Source organism: Schistocerca gregaria, chromosome 8 (assembly GCF_023897955.1).
Source record: "Schistocerca gregaria isolate iqSchGreg1 chromosome 8, iqSchGreg1.2, whole genome shotgun sequence".
Lineage (NCBI taxonomy): Eukaryota > Metazoa > Arthropoda > Insecta > Orthoptera > Acrididae > Schistocerca > Schistocerca gregaria.
The window spans coordinates 366,975,602-366,992,905 of record NC_064927.1 but is presented as its reverse complement, the minus strand read 5'-3'; the positions used below and the strand labels follow the sequence as shown (position 1 = coordinate 366,992,905).

At 37.8% G+C, this 17,304-nt stretch overlaps 1 protein-coding gene across 1 annotated transcript in view; it reads left to right on the top strand.

The window, feature by feature from the left end:
- Nucleotides 1-17,304, top strand: part of LOC126285424 (uncharacterized) — a 1,121,207-nt gene that overhangs the window by 753,889 nt on the left and 350,014 nt on the right. Inside the window, exon 4 of the mRNA XM_049984792.1 lies at nucleotides 279-509. Within this exon, the coding sequence (XP_049840749.1) occupies nucleotides 279-509 (231 nt within the window). The remainder of the gene's footprint in view (nucleotides 1-278; nucleotides 510-17,304) is intronic.

Sequence of the window (17,304 nt, the reverse complement as noted above, 5' to 3'; positions counted from 1 at the left end):
CAATTCAAAGTGTGAGAAACCCAAAAGAGGAAAGCCATATAATTTTACAGTTCTGTGTTTTTCCGTTTTACTTTGTTAGTGTACTTCACAATTCATATTTTTGCTGAATTAAATAAATACTACATCAGAATAAATCATTTTAGCAGAATGGAAGATTAGAGTTGACTGGACAGTATCCCAAAGATGCTAATAAAGTTACATTATTACACTATTCACAAGAGGCATAAAAACTTTAGCTAAACTGTTACAAAAACTAATCCAGCTTTTATGTTTTGCAGATTGAGAAATACTTCTCAGAGCTGCCTCCTGAGAAAGTGCCAGAGATGGGAAGTGTGGGTGAAAAGTACCGTGACAAGCAACTGGTGCTGCAGCTGCCCAAGCAGGACTTGGCACTTGCTTACTGCAAGCACGTTGAGACACAGCACCATGCATCCTATGAGGACTTTATAAGTGCTCGGAATGAAATTGCCCTCGACATTGGATATGTTCGTGAAGCTGGTGCCTACACGGTATATTTATATTTTTATCTGTTCTGATACACAAATTCTATATTGATAATATGTATTAAACACTGTTTTACATGAAATGAACAATGTTGACACATACACTTCTTTGCCACCTTTATTATGTTTCTAACAATTACTATCTTTCAGGATCACATTGTGTTATTTATATGTCATCCTTTCAGATATTTTATTTTTATATTTCCTTTTGTCAGTGCAATGATTTTTGATCACAATCTTCTCTCTCATTAATGGTGGATGAGGCTTATTTTGGTCAAGACAGACCTTCCACTCACTAACTATTTATATTGTTTTCATGCTTATATAGGGTTACAAAAAAAAAGAACATCTATCAGACAGGCAGAACACCCCCCCCCCCCTCTCTCTCTCTCTCTCTCTCTCTCTCTCTCTCTCTCTCTCTCTCTCTCTCTCTCTCTCTCTCTCTCTCTCTCTCATAAATAACTCTCAGATCTGTTTTTTAAGCCCCTTTGGCTCAAGGTATGGAAAAAAGGTGTTGTAAATGCATTTTCTAATCCTTGTAAATGACAATACTTCTGTTAATTAGTTGACCTTTTGGTGTCTTAAAGCAGTAGCAGCACCACTGATAAAAGCGAAAATAAAATAGAGGGGAAAGCTGGCAAAACAAAGATCTCCTGCCTTTATTATAGGGGCTCTTATTGTCTCTAACTGCTGCATCAGAAGTCATTTATGGAAATTGTATTTCTCAGTGTGATTTTTTGTTTTCATTGAAACTGCAGGTAACTAACCTCTTACAATCACTATATATCAGACTCATATTTATCATTATCCATTAAACACTGAACAATCAAGGATGAAATTTTGATAATATCATGAGAAAGATAGGTTGCTGCTTACCACATGGTGGAAATGAGTTGCAGACAGTCACAACAAAAAGACTACTAAACAAATTTCATTTGCCCCATTAAATGTCCATGTGTCATTGTTAAAAGTCAGAACTGGTAACACTCAATTTTTGTAAACTTCCCATTTTAGACTCCCAGGAAACTTGGATCTGAAAACTGTGTTTAATATAGCAAAAACACAGCAGGTCATTTTTACTCATATGTTTATTTCTTTTGCTGTAAATCAGTTATTTTCTTAAACTGGTCTAAATACAAAAACATATTACTCTACTTTCAAACTTTCTTGGAGGTGTGTTTCCATTTATTGTTGAACTTGCTTTGGACTACAGGCAAATAATACAATGTCATCAGAGAAAGGGAGATTATAACACTGCCATGAAGGTTTTGTCACATTCATGTTTCCAGTCGTCAGTCATTTATGCTCCTTCAGTAGCATATTCTGATGCAGACAGAGGATTTAAATGGCAAAAATTATTGATGGATCTAAACTGTATTATTTATTGTTGGAATTGTTTCTTTTCCAAAAACCAATTTAAACTACACTTTAATTTAGGAAAATCCCCACCTGCCACCAAATATACAATTAACTTCTTCACATTTTATCTTCGGGTATACTGTAATGTGGTGTGAATAATTAATTGAACATAATTTCAAGATGGGTACAGTTTTATCCTGGTTACATTGAAATACACCCATCTTACTGCAGCTACATCTCGAGAGCACTGCCAACCAGCTGGGGCGGATTTCAGATATTATGACCAGTGCATGTGACACAAGTTGAACAATAATTCAGAAATCATAGCCAGCAGGCAAATATTATTTTTACTGCTGGATACAGCTTAAATAGCTGTTGCTTATCACTAGAGATACTCAAAGAATTCCTTTAAAAATGCCAAAAAATGGTAAATGATATGATATGATATGTGAGAATACCAGGGTCTGCTAATACAGATTGACCAATATTCTGTTTCTGAAGTGTTACTGGTGCAGATATTGTTGAAACTGTCTCGAAAGTTTTCTCAGTATCTATCTTCCTGCATGTCATTAATTATTGCTACCAGGATTTACTATTAACCCACGGAAACAGAAAATAAGATTTTTAGTGTTTTTTTTTTCTTTTTTAAAAAAGAATGACATACATTGAAGGAAAGTTTTAGAAAGCATATATTTCAAAACACTTGCACTTAAAGTCATGGACTCTTTTTTGCAAGGGTTTTCCTACACAAAACCAAGAGCATGTTTCCATTTGATAATGGGCTTCCATGTCACTGAAAGTGATATGCAATCTAACAGCCAAGATTCAAGTTGCGGATTGCTGTTGGTAGACAAATACATCAAAAGTGAGAGCTAACTATGATAAAAAGCCACTCTGTTTGACTGGTAATAAAGATGGAGAGAATGAAAGACAGGAGAGAAAAATAAAGAAAATTAACTAAAATGATAGTAAAAAAAATAGAAGATGGTGACATATCCTGAGAGAGAGAGTGATAACAGAGAGTAAAAGGGGAGGGGTAACTAAGGCTGTGAAAGAGATAGGAGAAACCAAAAGGAAGAGTCCAGCATAAGTCAAGGTCATGTGGGTAATGAGATGAAGCACACATTAGGGAGTTAGACCTTGTATCCTGAATTTTAAAGCACTGGTACACTGAACTTGCATTTGGGAGGAGCGGGATTCAAATTACATTTCAGCTCTCCATGTTTAACCCATACCACTGACTGCCAATCTCAAGATGATTCCTTTTAAAATATTGAAGCCTATTTCTTCCCTGCTCTGATCCTGTCAGAGATTATGTCAATTAAAGTGGCCTCCTGCTCAATAAAACATTAAACTTAAAATTTTAGTTTTGTCCCTTTGGATGAACTGCTGTTGGGGGCAAGGATCCACATGATATAATTAAGAAGAAAAATACCTAGAGGGACTGATGACCATAGATGTTAAGTCCCATAGTGCTCAGAGCCATTTGAACAAATACCTAGATCCCTGCTGTTCCATGGAATAGCACCACTGACCATTTTGTAGTGTAGTATAGATTGTGAATTTGTCATTGGGATGTTTTACAAAACACAATTGGACATACACTGTTATACAGAAGAAAACAATCATATTACACTGTAGCTGTTTCTGTTTCACTCTCATCATACTCTCATTATTTCACTCATTCTAAATTGTTGTTTTTCCTTCCAAGATTTTCTCCTACAGTCTGCTGTATGATTTTTGTTGATTTATTGTCTAATTACAGTTACAGATTGATTGATGTTGTTTTGGCTATGCACCTTAAGGGTGGTTCGATGCAACTCTGTTCCTGTTGCTTGCCAGGTAGCCTCTTCTTTCAATGTAACTTTTGCATTCCAAATCAGTGGTGATCTGCGTAATGCACTTATACTTGGGCCAGCTGTAATAATGTAACTAATACTGTTGTCTCTCTGTTGCATTACATTCTTCGTTAGATATTTTGTTCTCATTGACTCATTTCAGGAAATATTTATTTCTTAGCCTGTCAGTCCACCTATGTTTAGCACATTTCAAAGTGTGATAGTATCAGTGTTTATACATACACTATTAATCTTTGAAGGTTGTGTTGTCATTGTATAAACTTCTTGAGTTGACTTTCTTTGAAGGTTGTGTTGTCACTATAGAAACTTCTTGAGTTGACTTCATTGTAATATTGGTTATGCTTTGATGGCTTTGACGTATTCTTCTAGGACTGTTGTATTTCTGTGATGTTTTAAATAAAGTTTTCATTTTTAAATGGCATTTGGTGTCTTATCAACATGGTAGCAGTCGTGCACGGCTGATGAAGTTTTCATAAAGTGCAACAGTTGTAGCCAATTTTGACAATAACTCAACATTCTAGAAGTGCAAAAGATGACACAGTTGCTGATGAAAGACACCAAACTGAAAAACTCACTGGTGAAGAAGATTGGAGAACCTGGAGACTCATAATGAGAACTATTTTTAGAGTATGACAAAATCTTTTATGTCATAAATAGGGCTGATCAGTCTAGAAGTGAGTGGGCAAAATTACAAAACCAACATGCCAAATGAACAAAAGATAATGCAAAAGTAAGGAGACAGCTAATTCTGTCACTTGAGACCAGTCCTACTTTGTATTGGGGAATGAAAGACTACCAGAGACATTTGTGATGAGCTGCATAAGATGTATGTTGTTGACTCAGCTGAAAACATTGATCTGCTTAGACACAAATTTCATAACATTGTTTGGATGGAATCTGGTGGTATACAAGAACATCTTGCCCAATTTTATGAAGTACAAACTCAACAATGGCAACCTTTGTGCTTGATTTTTGAAAATTTTGTCCAAAGAGTTCCGTTTCATTTATATTCCAAGGCACAGTTTACTTGCTAAAGAGAATACATGGAACAAATCACAAACATGGTGTTTAGATTATGAGCTGAGAATAACAGATCATGATGAAATTGTTGCTACAGCAATGATGTGAAGAATGAAGATTAAAACAATCTGGGATTTATAGTTTTTGAGAAAGCTTGTGACTACATTTTAATCAAATCTGTAATAACAGCCATTGAAAACAAAGCACTGATTCACCCTGTGTTATTGTGCTGAAGAATGTATGTACATTTACATCTACATACACTATGCGATCAAAAGTATCTGGACCCCAAAAAGATATATTAGGTGCATTGTGCTGACACCTACTGCCAGGTACTCCTTATCAGCGATCTCAGTAGTCATTATTTTGTGAGAGAGCAGAATGGGGCACTGTACGCAACTCACAGACTTTGAACGTAGTCTGGTGATTGGGTGTTATTTTTGTCATATTTATATATGGGAGACTTCTACACTCCTAAACATTCCTAGGTCCACTGTTTCTGATGTGATAGTGAAGCAGAAACGTGAAGGGACTTGTACAGCACAAAAGCATACAGGCCGACCCCGTCTGTTGATTGACAGACTGTCGACAGTTGAAGAGGGTCGTAATGTATAATAGGTAGACATCTATCCAGAACAGCAGACAGGAATTCCAAATTACATAGGAATCCACTGCAAGTACTATGACAGTTAGGTGGGAGGTGAGGAAACTTGGATTTCGTGGTCAAGCGGCTGCTCATAAGCCATACATCACACCAGTAAATGCCAAAAGATGCATCACTTGGCATAAGGAGCGTAAACCTGGACTATTGAACAGTGGAAAAATGTTGTCTGGAGTGACGAATCAAGGTACACAATGTGGCAATCTGGTGGCAGAGTGTGGATATGGCGAATGCTCAGTGAATGTCATCTGCTAGCATGTGTAGTGCAAACAGTAAAATTCGGAGGAGGTGGTGTTAAGGTGTGGTCATGTTTTTCATGGAGGGGGCTTGCACCCCTTGTTGTATTTGTGTGACACTATCACAGCACAGGCCTACATTGATATTTTAAGCACCTTCTTGCTTCCCACTGTTGAAGAGCATTTTGGGGATGGCGATTGCATTCTTCAACACAATTGGGCCTGTGTCAAAGTGATTACATGACAATAATGTCCCTGTAATGGACTGGCCTGCACAGAGACCTGACCTGAATCCTATATAACACCTTTGGGATGTTCTGGAATGCTGACTTCGTGCTAGGCCTCACTGACTGACATCGATGCTTATATTTTTTGGCAGTCATTTTTCCCTTGTTCTTCTTGTGAATGGAACATGAAAGGAAATGACTAGCAGTGGTACAGGGTGCCCTCTGCCACGCATTGTATGGGGACTTGCAGTGTACCTACACTATGTGATCAAAAGTATTCACCTGACTGTAAATGACTTACAATTGCGTGGTGCCCTCCATCAGTAATGCTTAGCCTTAATGACAGCTTCCCCTCTTGCAGGCATACTTTCCGTCAGGTGCTGGAAGGTTTCTTGGAGAATGGCAGCCCATTCTTCACGGAGTGCTCTACTGAGGAGAGGTATCAATGTTGGCCATTGAGGCCTGGCATGGAGTCAGCATTCTGAAACATCCCAGAGGTGCAACAAGGGGTGCAAACCCCTTCCATGAAAAACACAACCACACTATAACACCACGGCCTCCGAATTTTACTGTTGGCACTGCACAAGCTGGCAGACAATGTTCACTGGACATTTACCATACTCACACACTGCCATCGTATCGCCACATTGTGTGTCGTGATTCGTCACTCCACACAACGCTTTTCCACTGTTCAGTCATCCAATGTTTATGCTCCTTACACTAAACAAGGCATCATTTGGCATTTACCGACATGATGTATGGCTTATGAGCAGCCACTCGACCATGAAATCCAAGTTTTCTCACCTCCCACCTAACTGTCAGAGCACTTGCAGTGGATCCTGATGGCATGGATAGATGTCTGCCTATTACACATTACGACCTTCTTCACTTGTCGGCGGTCTCTGCCAGTCAACAGATGAGGTCAGCCTGCACACTTTTCTGCTGTACATCTCCCTTCACATTTCCACTTCACTATCACATCAGAAACAATGGATCTAGGGGTGTTTTGGAGTGCAGAAATATTGTGCGCAGGCATATGACACAAGTAACACTCAATCATGTGACCACGTTCGAAGTCTGTGAGTTCCGCGGAGTGCCCCATTCTGCTCTCTCACAAAGTCTAATGACTACTGAGGTTGCTGATATGGAGTACATGGCAGTACGTGGAAACAAAATGCACCTAATATGAAAAACATATGTCTTTGGGGAGTGTCCGGATACTTTTGATCACATAGTGAAATATATTGTGTATAAAATTATATGAAAGTTTTCAGTAAAACAGCTAAGATAATACTGACCAGTCCAAAATTCGAAAAATAATATTGGTATCGAGAACTACTGTTAAGGAAAATTAATGTTGGATGAGGATGTCCTGTTACACTGTGTTAAGCAATACACTAATAATATTGTATCCAAGCATTACAGGTTTGATCTTCCTGCTCATCCACATTAGTTTATGTTTTTCCATTTGTCTAAGTTGCCTTGTATCTTTCTACAGTCACTCAACTTTGATATCTTACTGTACACCATGGCATCATCAGCAAAAAACTGCAGATTGCTGCCCAGCCTGTCTGCCATATCATTTATGTATATAGAGAACACCAATTCTACAGCTTCCATGAGATGGTCAGGCAGTGAGAAATTCATAATTGAAAGAGGAGTCAGATAAGGAGATTTCATATGTCCAGAACTGTTCTCAGTAGTCATTTTGAAACTTCCTGGCTTTGTTTTACTGACAATATTGTACTGTTTGCCTTTATTGCAGCTGATGTTAAATGAAAAGTAAAAGAACTTCATGCAGCAAGTTTAAAAATTGTATTGGAAATCAGTTAGTCAGACTATAAAAGCACTGCTGCTAGTGCTGGAAGGTATTATGGTAAACCTCATACAAGAACAAAAATACGTGTATTACATTTACGCTGTCTTATGGTACTCCCTAACTAACTTTCCTACATAGTGAAAAATATTCTCTATTTTTGTGACTGTTTCTACTATCACTACTATTCTACTTGGGAAAGTGAGATGAGTTGTTGGCTATTCCATGTAAAGTTTCTGTTGCTTATGAAATTATACTATTACAGTGTTTGTTCCAATTCATCTGCATTTCCTCAGGTGATCTGAACATTCTTTCAATATTTCAATTTGATTGGAAAAGTTAAATTGTCATTGATATACACCTTACTGTAGAAAAACTAGATAATTTTTAGAGTGTAAATAGTTTACTTGGAGCCATTCACTTCCAGTAACATCGTGATAGAGGTCAAGACAGGATCACTCAACATCTTGACAAATGTCACGCCAGAACCATTCAGTGAGAAGGCATAATTAGGAACTATTGGTCATAACAAGTACATTACAGAAGTGGTGTGGATGTCAAAAGATTACTCCGGTATAGTCTTCTTGATCTTCAAATTAATCTCGTCTAGTACAGGGTTCACTGCACTCAAGATTTGGCAGATTTATTTTACTTAACACTGTGGCCAGATGCCCTTCTTGTCACAGTCACACCTGAGGAAGGGAAGATGTATGTACCCCCTACCTGTGAATTGTGTAAACCATCTAAAAACCACACTCAGGTGTGCTGGTGCAGCAGCCATGATCATAAAGGCATTGCATGGATTCAATCTCTGGCTCACCTTCCTTTTACACAAGCTAATGCACTGCTAGCTACATTACATGAGCATGTCTGTCAGATAAATATTGATAGTGTATTATTACCCCCCCCCCCCCCCCCAAGAAAAAACTCTCTGTTTATCATCAAGGGGAGGAAACCATAAATCTAATGATGTGGCCATGTGTTGTTACCTTCTAGATCTGTCAGATTTGCTTCAATCCTCTGTTTTTATGGCTGCTAAACAGATGTGTTTCTAAATCTACATATTTTCTACACAAAACCATTTTTGAATTGCAGTCAGTAAACTCAGATGCAGTGGTTGTGAACACACTTTTAAAACCATGGCAGCATTACAAATGCCAATAGTGGTAATAAATTTGTCTTTTTCTCTTCACCTAAGACAACTGATTCTGGAAGTCCAGCTTTGTGAGCAAAAATATTAACTATATTTTCCCACTTATTCAGTTTTTGTGCCAAATAATTTTCTGTTTTGTGGAGATCTATCTTTCACCTTCTACTTCTGCATGCTTTCTACACAGTGATATGTTTCATGTATTTAAAGATTTGTATGCATCACATACTTTTCCTTTCTATGAATTGTTCCAGAATTAAATTCATTACCATATCCTGGATGCTTTAATGCCATACTTGAAGACAGGATAGGTTAGCAAGTCTCCCTTTAAACCCACCTGTTAGTTGTAGTAACATTCATTTAATTTAATTCTCAAACCTTTGTCCAATGGACACTTAAATTGCTGCCAGTTTCTTTTTTTCTGTTTCCCTGATAGAGCACATTCCATTCCATATAGTGCTGTGTGCGTACTTTAAAGTTTCACAAACTTCTGTCTGGATTCAGTGTCACTATTAAATATCAGGAAGGCTGTTTTAGTTAAGAAATGTTGTACCCTACCTGCTTCAGTCATCGTGAGTAAGCTTACAATCTGGATAACTGAATTCTAACTCTTCTTATATTGATTGTTAGTCAGTTTTCTGTTTAACAAACTGCTATTCTCCTTTCTGTTGTCTTTGTCATTTTACTTGATTCTTCTGAGCCCAAATTACGTACTAACTATCCTATCCAATCCAGGCACTAATTCTTCTGAATTTGCCTCGCTTTTGGTGTGGGAGACTATGTTGTATGTGAATCACAGCATCAGTATCTGCTGCTCTTTTATTCCTGTACTGAAATTTACTTGATTAATTCTTCAATAATGGTGTTATGTTGTGACCCTACCTTTCACCTTTTCTTAATAAATTTCTTTCTTTCTTGTTTTCCCAATTTAATGACAACATTTGACTTTGTAAGTACTGCAGATCACTTTTTACTTCAAACCCATTCAGTAGAATCTTCTTAAATTCCAAAGGGCTTGATCTAGGTGAGCAAATGCTGACAATAGAAAGAAAGAAACTAACAAAACCTCTCATTACAGTACCAGCAAGGTCAGGATTGCTTCTTTGGTATATTTAAAAAATTTTGAAGTCAAACTAATCTTCATTAAAAATCAAATCATTAAATCATTCCCCCACTCCCCTCCCCCCTTACTGTGCTCCACACTTGTCCCACATCCATTCATATCTCTTTCAATAGTAGGCTACATATTATATTTTTGAAAATCTGATCCATATAATTTTGGTTCCCAGTAAAGTAAGCTTCCAGCTCCTATATCTCCCACTGTATTTTTGCAAAACTGTAACTCCTGCTAATTTATTACAACTGTATCAAATTGTGGTCACATGACAGGACTGCTGTCTCTTTAACAGGAACCACTTTTCACATTCTGGGTTTTTTCTTCTATGTCATGAAATCATTTGATGTTGTGTTCCCAAATGGCAACCCTTTTTTCCATACTTTGAAGAGTCACCATCTGCACATTGCAAGGAAGTATCACTTACTTCCCCAAGCTTACATTTAATTATCCTGCACTGTTACATTTTCCAAAGGTTGTATTTTTCTCGCATGATTCGCACAACTCTTGTCATCCATACTGACTTGTAATATTTACTGTTTTATTCCAAAGGAATGTATATCTCTCGCCTTCCATTACATTTTTCACATTATTTTGTATACTTCCATCAACAGTATGGAATATTTCATGATGTATATATTTCTTCTCTTTCTACTTTTGGTGTATCTGTTGGGTTTCTCCAATTTTGTTGTTTTTTTCCTATTGAACTGATAGCAGAACTTCCAGAGAGGCCAGTGGTCATGGCCTGAGAAATGGACACCAAAACATACCCCTCTCATCATGAGTGACCTGCCCTCTTTCAAATCTTCCTTCTCCCCTGAAGAAGTGACTAACAATTCTGAAAGCTATAATTTTTAAATCTGCTTTTGAGTGTTTCTATTGATGGTACTGGGCACTTGCCTCCCAAAGGTAATTACAAGGAGAGAGAATGGATGAACAGCATATGCCCATCCATTCTCTCTTCTTGAAATTATAAAATGTTCACTTTTTGTAATTGTTTGTTAATTAATTTGTATTCTATTTCTTCATGTAGTACTTGTGATCTTTAGTGCCAAAACTAGTGAAGCTCTCCTTGCTAGTCCATATCACACAAGTTTACCTTGATGTTTGTGGATATGTCCTTTCAACTGGTCTCTTGTTCTTGTGAACTTGTGCCATGAATTTATTTTCTACCCAATATGAGTACAGTACCTCCTCATCAGTTATACTGATGCATCCATCTAATCTTCAGCATTCTTCTGTAACAACACATTTCAAAAATGTTTATTCTCTTCTTGCCTGTAAAGTTTATCAAACATGTTTCACTTCCATGTGAGGGTACACTCCAGACAAATACCTTCTGAAAAGACTTCTCAACATTTAAATTTGTGGTAATTAATGTTAAAAAACCACTTTTTCAGAAATACTTTGCTTGCTATTGCCAATCTGCATTTTATATCCACTTTACTTTGACTGTCATGTCATTTTACTGCCCAAGTACTGAAACTCATCTGTGACTTTTGGCTTGTCATTTGATATTTCTCATTTTCCCAGCATTGTCTGAATACTTGTACTTCTCTCCATTCTCCTTACTTTTGTTTTGTGCGATAAGGTCTTTTCAAGTCACTGTTCACTCCGTTCAGTTTCTCTTCAAAGTCCTTTGCCATCTATGATGGAATTACAATGTCATCAGCAAGTTTCAAAGTTTTTATTGATTCTCTCTGTACTTTAATTCACTTTCCAAAATACTCTTTGATTTTATTTAATGCGTGGTCAGTGAACATATTAAATTATGTGAAGTGAAGGCTACATTCTCTCCTCAATTACTGCTTCTCTTCCATGCCCATCGAGTGTTATAACTGCTGTCTGGTTTCAGTACAAGTTATCTATAACCTTTCACTCCCTGTATTATACACCAGATAATTTCAGAATGTCAAAGAGTGTATTCCACTCATTATTGTTAAAAATATGTTATACTTTTGCAAATGCTTAGACCTTGTTTGTCTTTCTTCAATGTATCTATGAAGATAAGCAGTGCAGTCAGTCTCATGATGATCTCACATTTCTCTGGAATCCAAATTGATCTTCTTCCTGATTGGCTTCTATCAGATGTTTTATTCTTTGGTAGGTAATTTATGTAAACGTTTCACAACCATGAATTATTGAATTAAAAGGTTTTGTAATACTCATGCCTATCAGATGCTGCCTCATTTGGTATTTTGATTATTACATTTTTCTTTAAATCTGAGGGTGTTATACCTGTCTTGTATTCGGCACCTTCTGTGGAACCTTTCTGCCATGGTTGGTTCTCCCGCAATCTGAATAATTCTGAGGAAATGTCAAATACTGCAGGTGCTTTGTGCATCTTACAGATTTTAGTCCTTCTATATATTCACCATTCATCCTTCTTCAGGTATGTCCATAACATCTCTCTTTGATGATGCATCAGCTTCTCATTTCTCCAAAGTTTCTTTAATTTTCCTATATGCAGCAGCCATAATTCCTATAGTCATGCACATTTTTGCAGCTTTGCTATTCTCCTCTAGGTACTCATGTATTGCCTTTTTGCATTTTATGTTAATTTCATATTTTAAAGGTCTGCATTCCCTTTTATCTACTACATTTACTATATTTTTATATTTTCTCCTTTCATCAATAAAATGTAGGATATCAAACAATAGAAAGTTCAGGATGATATAACAATAATATTAAGGAAAGGCTAGATTACTGCTCACCAAACAGAGTAGACATTGAGTCAGAGACAGGCACACTGAAAAAAAAAATGCTAGAAATATTTTCAGCTTTCATACTAAGTCCTTCAGAAGTGGAAAATTCTCACACAATATCATAAGCAAGCAACCAACACACACACACACACACACACGCACACGCACACACTTTCTACGGGCACGAAGGCCCAACTGTATCTGCGTCAGACTATGTGGTGTGGGTAGTGCAGGTAAGGAAGAGCTATGGGAAGGGATAGCAGGGTAGATGTGATGAGAAGGCCTAGTGCTACCTATGGGAGTGTGCAGAGACTTGTTGGGAATGGGATAATGCTGCAAGGTGTAGCATCAGGAGGCTGTGCTCGGGGGGGGGGGGGAAGGGAGAGGAGAGATGCAAATGGCTCTGAGTACTATGGGACTGTATTTCTGAGGTCATCAGTCCCCTAGAACTTAGAACTACTTAAACCTAACTAACCTAAAGATAACACACACATCCATGCCCGAGGGAGGATTCGAACCTGCAAGCGTAGCGGTCGCACGGTTAGAGACTGAAGCGCCTAGCACTGCTCGGCCACATCAGCCGGCCAGGAGAGATGCAGAGAAGAGGAAAGGACTTGTAGGTGCATTAGTGGAACAGAATGGGTGTATTTACTGTAATGGAAACAAGGATGTTGATAGGCAAGCGGATGGTGGGGACTAATGAATGTTGATGCCAGCTGGGTTATGTCAGTGAAGGATATGTTTTAGGAAGATTCCCACCTTCTTATTTCAGAAAATCTGTTGTAAATGGGGAGGAAGTGAGAAGGATCCACATGGTACAGTCTGGGAAACAGTTATTAAATTGAAGCACATGGTTTTGTCTGGCACATTCAGCAATTGTGTGGTCCAGCTGGCCTTGATGCCCAGAGACAGTGGCCTTTTGTGTATGAGTTGTCATGTGAAGCCGGATGCTGTGGCTGAAGGGTTCGAGGTGCTTCAGTACGGAACCGCATTGCTGTGATGATCACAGGTTCGAATTCTGCCTCAGGCATAGATGTGTGTGATGTGCTTAGGTTAGTTAGGTTTAATTAGTTCTAAGTCTATGGGACTGATGACCTCAGATGTTAAGTCCCATAGTGCTCAGAGCCATTTGAACCATTTTTGTTGTGTGAATGTGTTGAGAGTTCCATGTCCAAAGAGGGACTTTTTCTGAAAGCTGAAAATATTTTTAGTCTTCTTCTTCACTGTATTTTTTTTGCAACTCAGTCTCAAATGTACGATGTACATTATTGTATGTTATCTGAGGATTCTTACTGGACTTGTCTTTTTGTGTAGCTGTTCCTCTGCTGTCTTCATTATTTCATATCTTAAAGCTGCTGATTCATGTTCTATTGTATTTCTTTAACTTATTCAGTCAATCATTACCTAATGCTTTCTTGGTAACACTTAAAAGTCCATATAAATAATGGAAGGTACCAACTCATCATGTCTGAGTGATTGACAGGTACATAAACAAGACTGAAACCAAAATGAATTTTCATTCTGCAGTGAAGTGTGCACTGATTTCAAACTTCTTGGCAGATTAAAACTGTGTGATGAAGAAGGAATGCACATATTACAACTTCAAATGTCATCAATATAGAATAATGTAACAGCAAACAAACAAATTTTGAACGAAGTTTCCCCTGTTCTAGTCAGTTGTTGCCTAATTCTCCCTCTGAAACTCTCAATAACCTCTGGTTTTTTTTTTCAGCCTATCCAGGTTCCATCACCTTAATTTTCCACCATTTGCAATTTCTTTAGTTTTAATTTACAGTTCATAACCAATAAATTGTGGTCAGATTACACATTTGCCATTAGACATGTCTTGCAATTTAAAATCTGGTTCCAAAATCTCTGTTTTACCATGATGTAATCAATCCAAAACATTCTGGAGGCTCCAGGTCTCTTCCACGTATACAACCTTCATTCATGATTCTTAAACCAAGTGTTAGCAAATTACACTCTGTGCCGAGTTCTGCCAGGTGACTTCCTTTTTCACCCCTTTCCCCCCATTCCATATCCACCTACTATTTTACCCTTCTCTTCCTTTTTCTAATATTGAACACCAGTCCCCCATCACTAACAACATTTTGCCTCTCTTAACTGACTGAAAATTTCTTTTACCTTATCATACATTTCTTCATCATCTTGGAGCTAGCTGGTATATATAAGGTCTCTTCAAAAAATTCTGGAACTTTGTCCACAAAATTTTTCTAAATGTACCTTTCACTTATTGTGCATGTCTCAATCAATATACGTTCCTCCACAATTGATGCACTGTTCTCAGAGCCATTTCCACTTCCGGAAGCAGTCTTGGTATGCCTCTTTCTGAATTGCACAAAGCACCATCTGTGAATTTTCTTATATGTCATATATTGTTGCAAATATTCATCCCTTCAGTGTGTGTTTCAACTTTGAAAAAAAAAAAGTCTGTAGGGGCCAGGTCTTGAGAGTATGGAGGATGAGGCAGCACAGTGATTTCATTTTCTGTGCAATAGTCATACGCCAACAGGGATGAACATGTGGGTGCATTATCATGATGCAAATGTCATGAGTTGCCTCACTACATTTCAGGCCATTTCCTTCTCACATTTTTCACTGGCATCACAACACATCCCAATACTTCATCAATAATCAGTTTGTCACTGTGACACGAATTCATGATGAACTACTCCTTCAAAGTCAAAGAAAACTATCAACATAACTTTGACATTTGACCTAATCTGACAAGATTTTTTTTTTTGTCTTGGAGAATCGTTCCCAACCTATTGTGAAGATTGAACCTTTGTCTCAACATCATAACCATAGACCTGACCCATGTCTCATCACCAATTATGGTTCTCTTAAAGAACATCTTGTTCTCATTTGCGTGATCGGAAAACTCTTCACAGATTGTGAGGCGAAGGTCTTTCTGGTCTTGACTCATGAGCCATGGGACGAACTTAGTGGCAACAAGTTGCATTCCAAGATGCTGTGTCAGTATTTCATGGCACAATCCAACTGAAATGTAACATTCTTCTGCAATCTCTTGGGGAGTTAGTCTTCAACTAGCATCCACAATTTCATTGACATTCCTGCCACAAGCATCGTCAGTAGACTACAAAGTATGTCATGAACAAGGGTCATTTTTAACTTCCATCTGGCCATTTTTTAACTGTGTGAACCATTTGTAACACTATGGCTGAGGTACTCATCACTATAGGCTTTCTGCCAAGTTTTACACAAAATGTAATGCAGACGCATTGCTTCTCTAACTCTGTCTTCTCGAAATTCGCAGACTGTGTGACAAAACAGTCTACTCAATATAACATCAAACAATAACTAACAGACATAAAACAATGAGACTTCCAGCAGTTACACTTTAAATATAGGGGTGTTGAGTGGTGACAACCACTTTTCCCTCCAACACACCATTGGCACAAAATTATGAATGTTCCAGAATTTTTTTAACAGACCTTGTAAACTTGTACTTCTTTGTTGAGTGTGGGCTTTGTGTGTAACTCGGCTACAATAATGTGTTGACTGTACTTTTCATAATAGCTTACCCACATTCTTATTTTCTTATTCATTATTAAACCTACTCCTGCATTACCACTATTTGATTTTGTATTTGTAACCTTGTATTCACCGGATCAGAAGTCCTGTTTTACCTGCCATTGAACTTCACAGATTCCCAAGACATCTAACATCAATGAATAATTCCAACACATAGCTCACTTCTTTACTCAGAATGCCAAAAACTGCTACAATGTGTGATGATGCTTATATTACTGCACTTAATCACCTGAAAAGAAGTAATTTTCCTCTTTGCTTTGTAGTCCACTAATCTCTAACTGCATCAGTCTAAATTCAGCTTATTTGTCATTCTATTCAGGGGTAGAAATTATCATCAACAATCAGATCTTTTAACATCCTAAATCATAATTCACATAAAGTTAGTACTGTTGAGCTTTCATGTGATATGTTGCCTGTGTAGTTTTGTGACAATTGTAATGTGTCTTGTGGATACATTAATACTGTTTTTAGTGTAGTGGTTTCTGTTCCATTCTACATACTTGTATTGTTGATTTTTTTATCATTAGAGGAATTTTTCCACCGCATGGGTTGATGGGGACCCTGAATCTTGAGCCATTTTGAAGTAGCTGTGATGAGGTTGAGACTGATTCCTCCATTCTAGATGTTTGTCTGAAGCTTCCTGGCAGATTAAAACTGTGTGTTGGACTGAGACTCGAACTTGGGATCTTTTGCCTCTCATTGCCATGTGCTCTACTGACTGAGCCACCCAAGCACAACTCGTGACCCATCCTAACAGCTTTACTTCCACCAGTACCTATCTTCTACCTTTCCAACTTCACAGAATCTCTCCTGTGAATCTTGCACAACTGACACTCCTAGAAGAATGGAAACATCCCCCAGGCTCTGGCCAAGCCATGTCTCGACAATACCCTTTCTTCCAGGAATGCTAGTCTTGCAAGTTTTGCTGGTGAGCTTCTGTAAAGTTTGGAAGGTGGTAGGCAATTTACTGGCAGAAGTAAATCTGTGAGGATGGGTTGAGTACTGTGCTTAGGTAGCTAAGTCAGTTGAGCACTTGCCTGTGAAATGCAAAGGGTCCCTAGTTCTAGTCTCAGTGTGG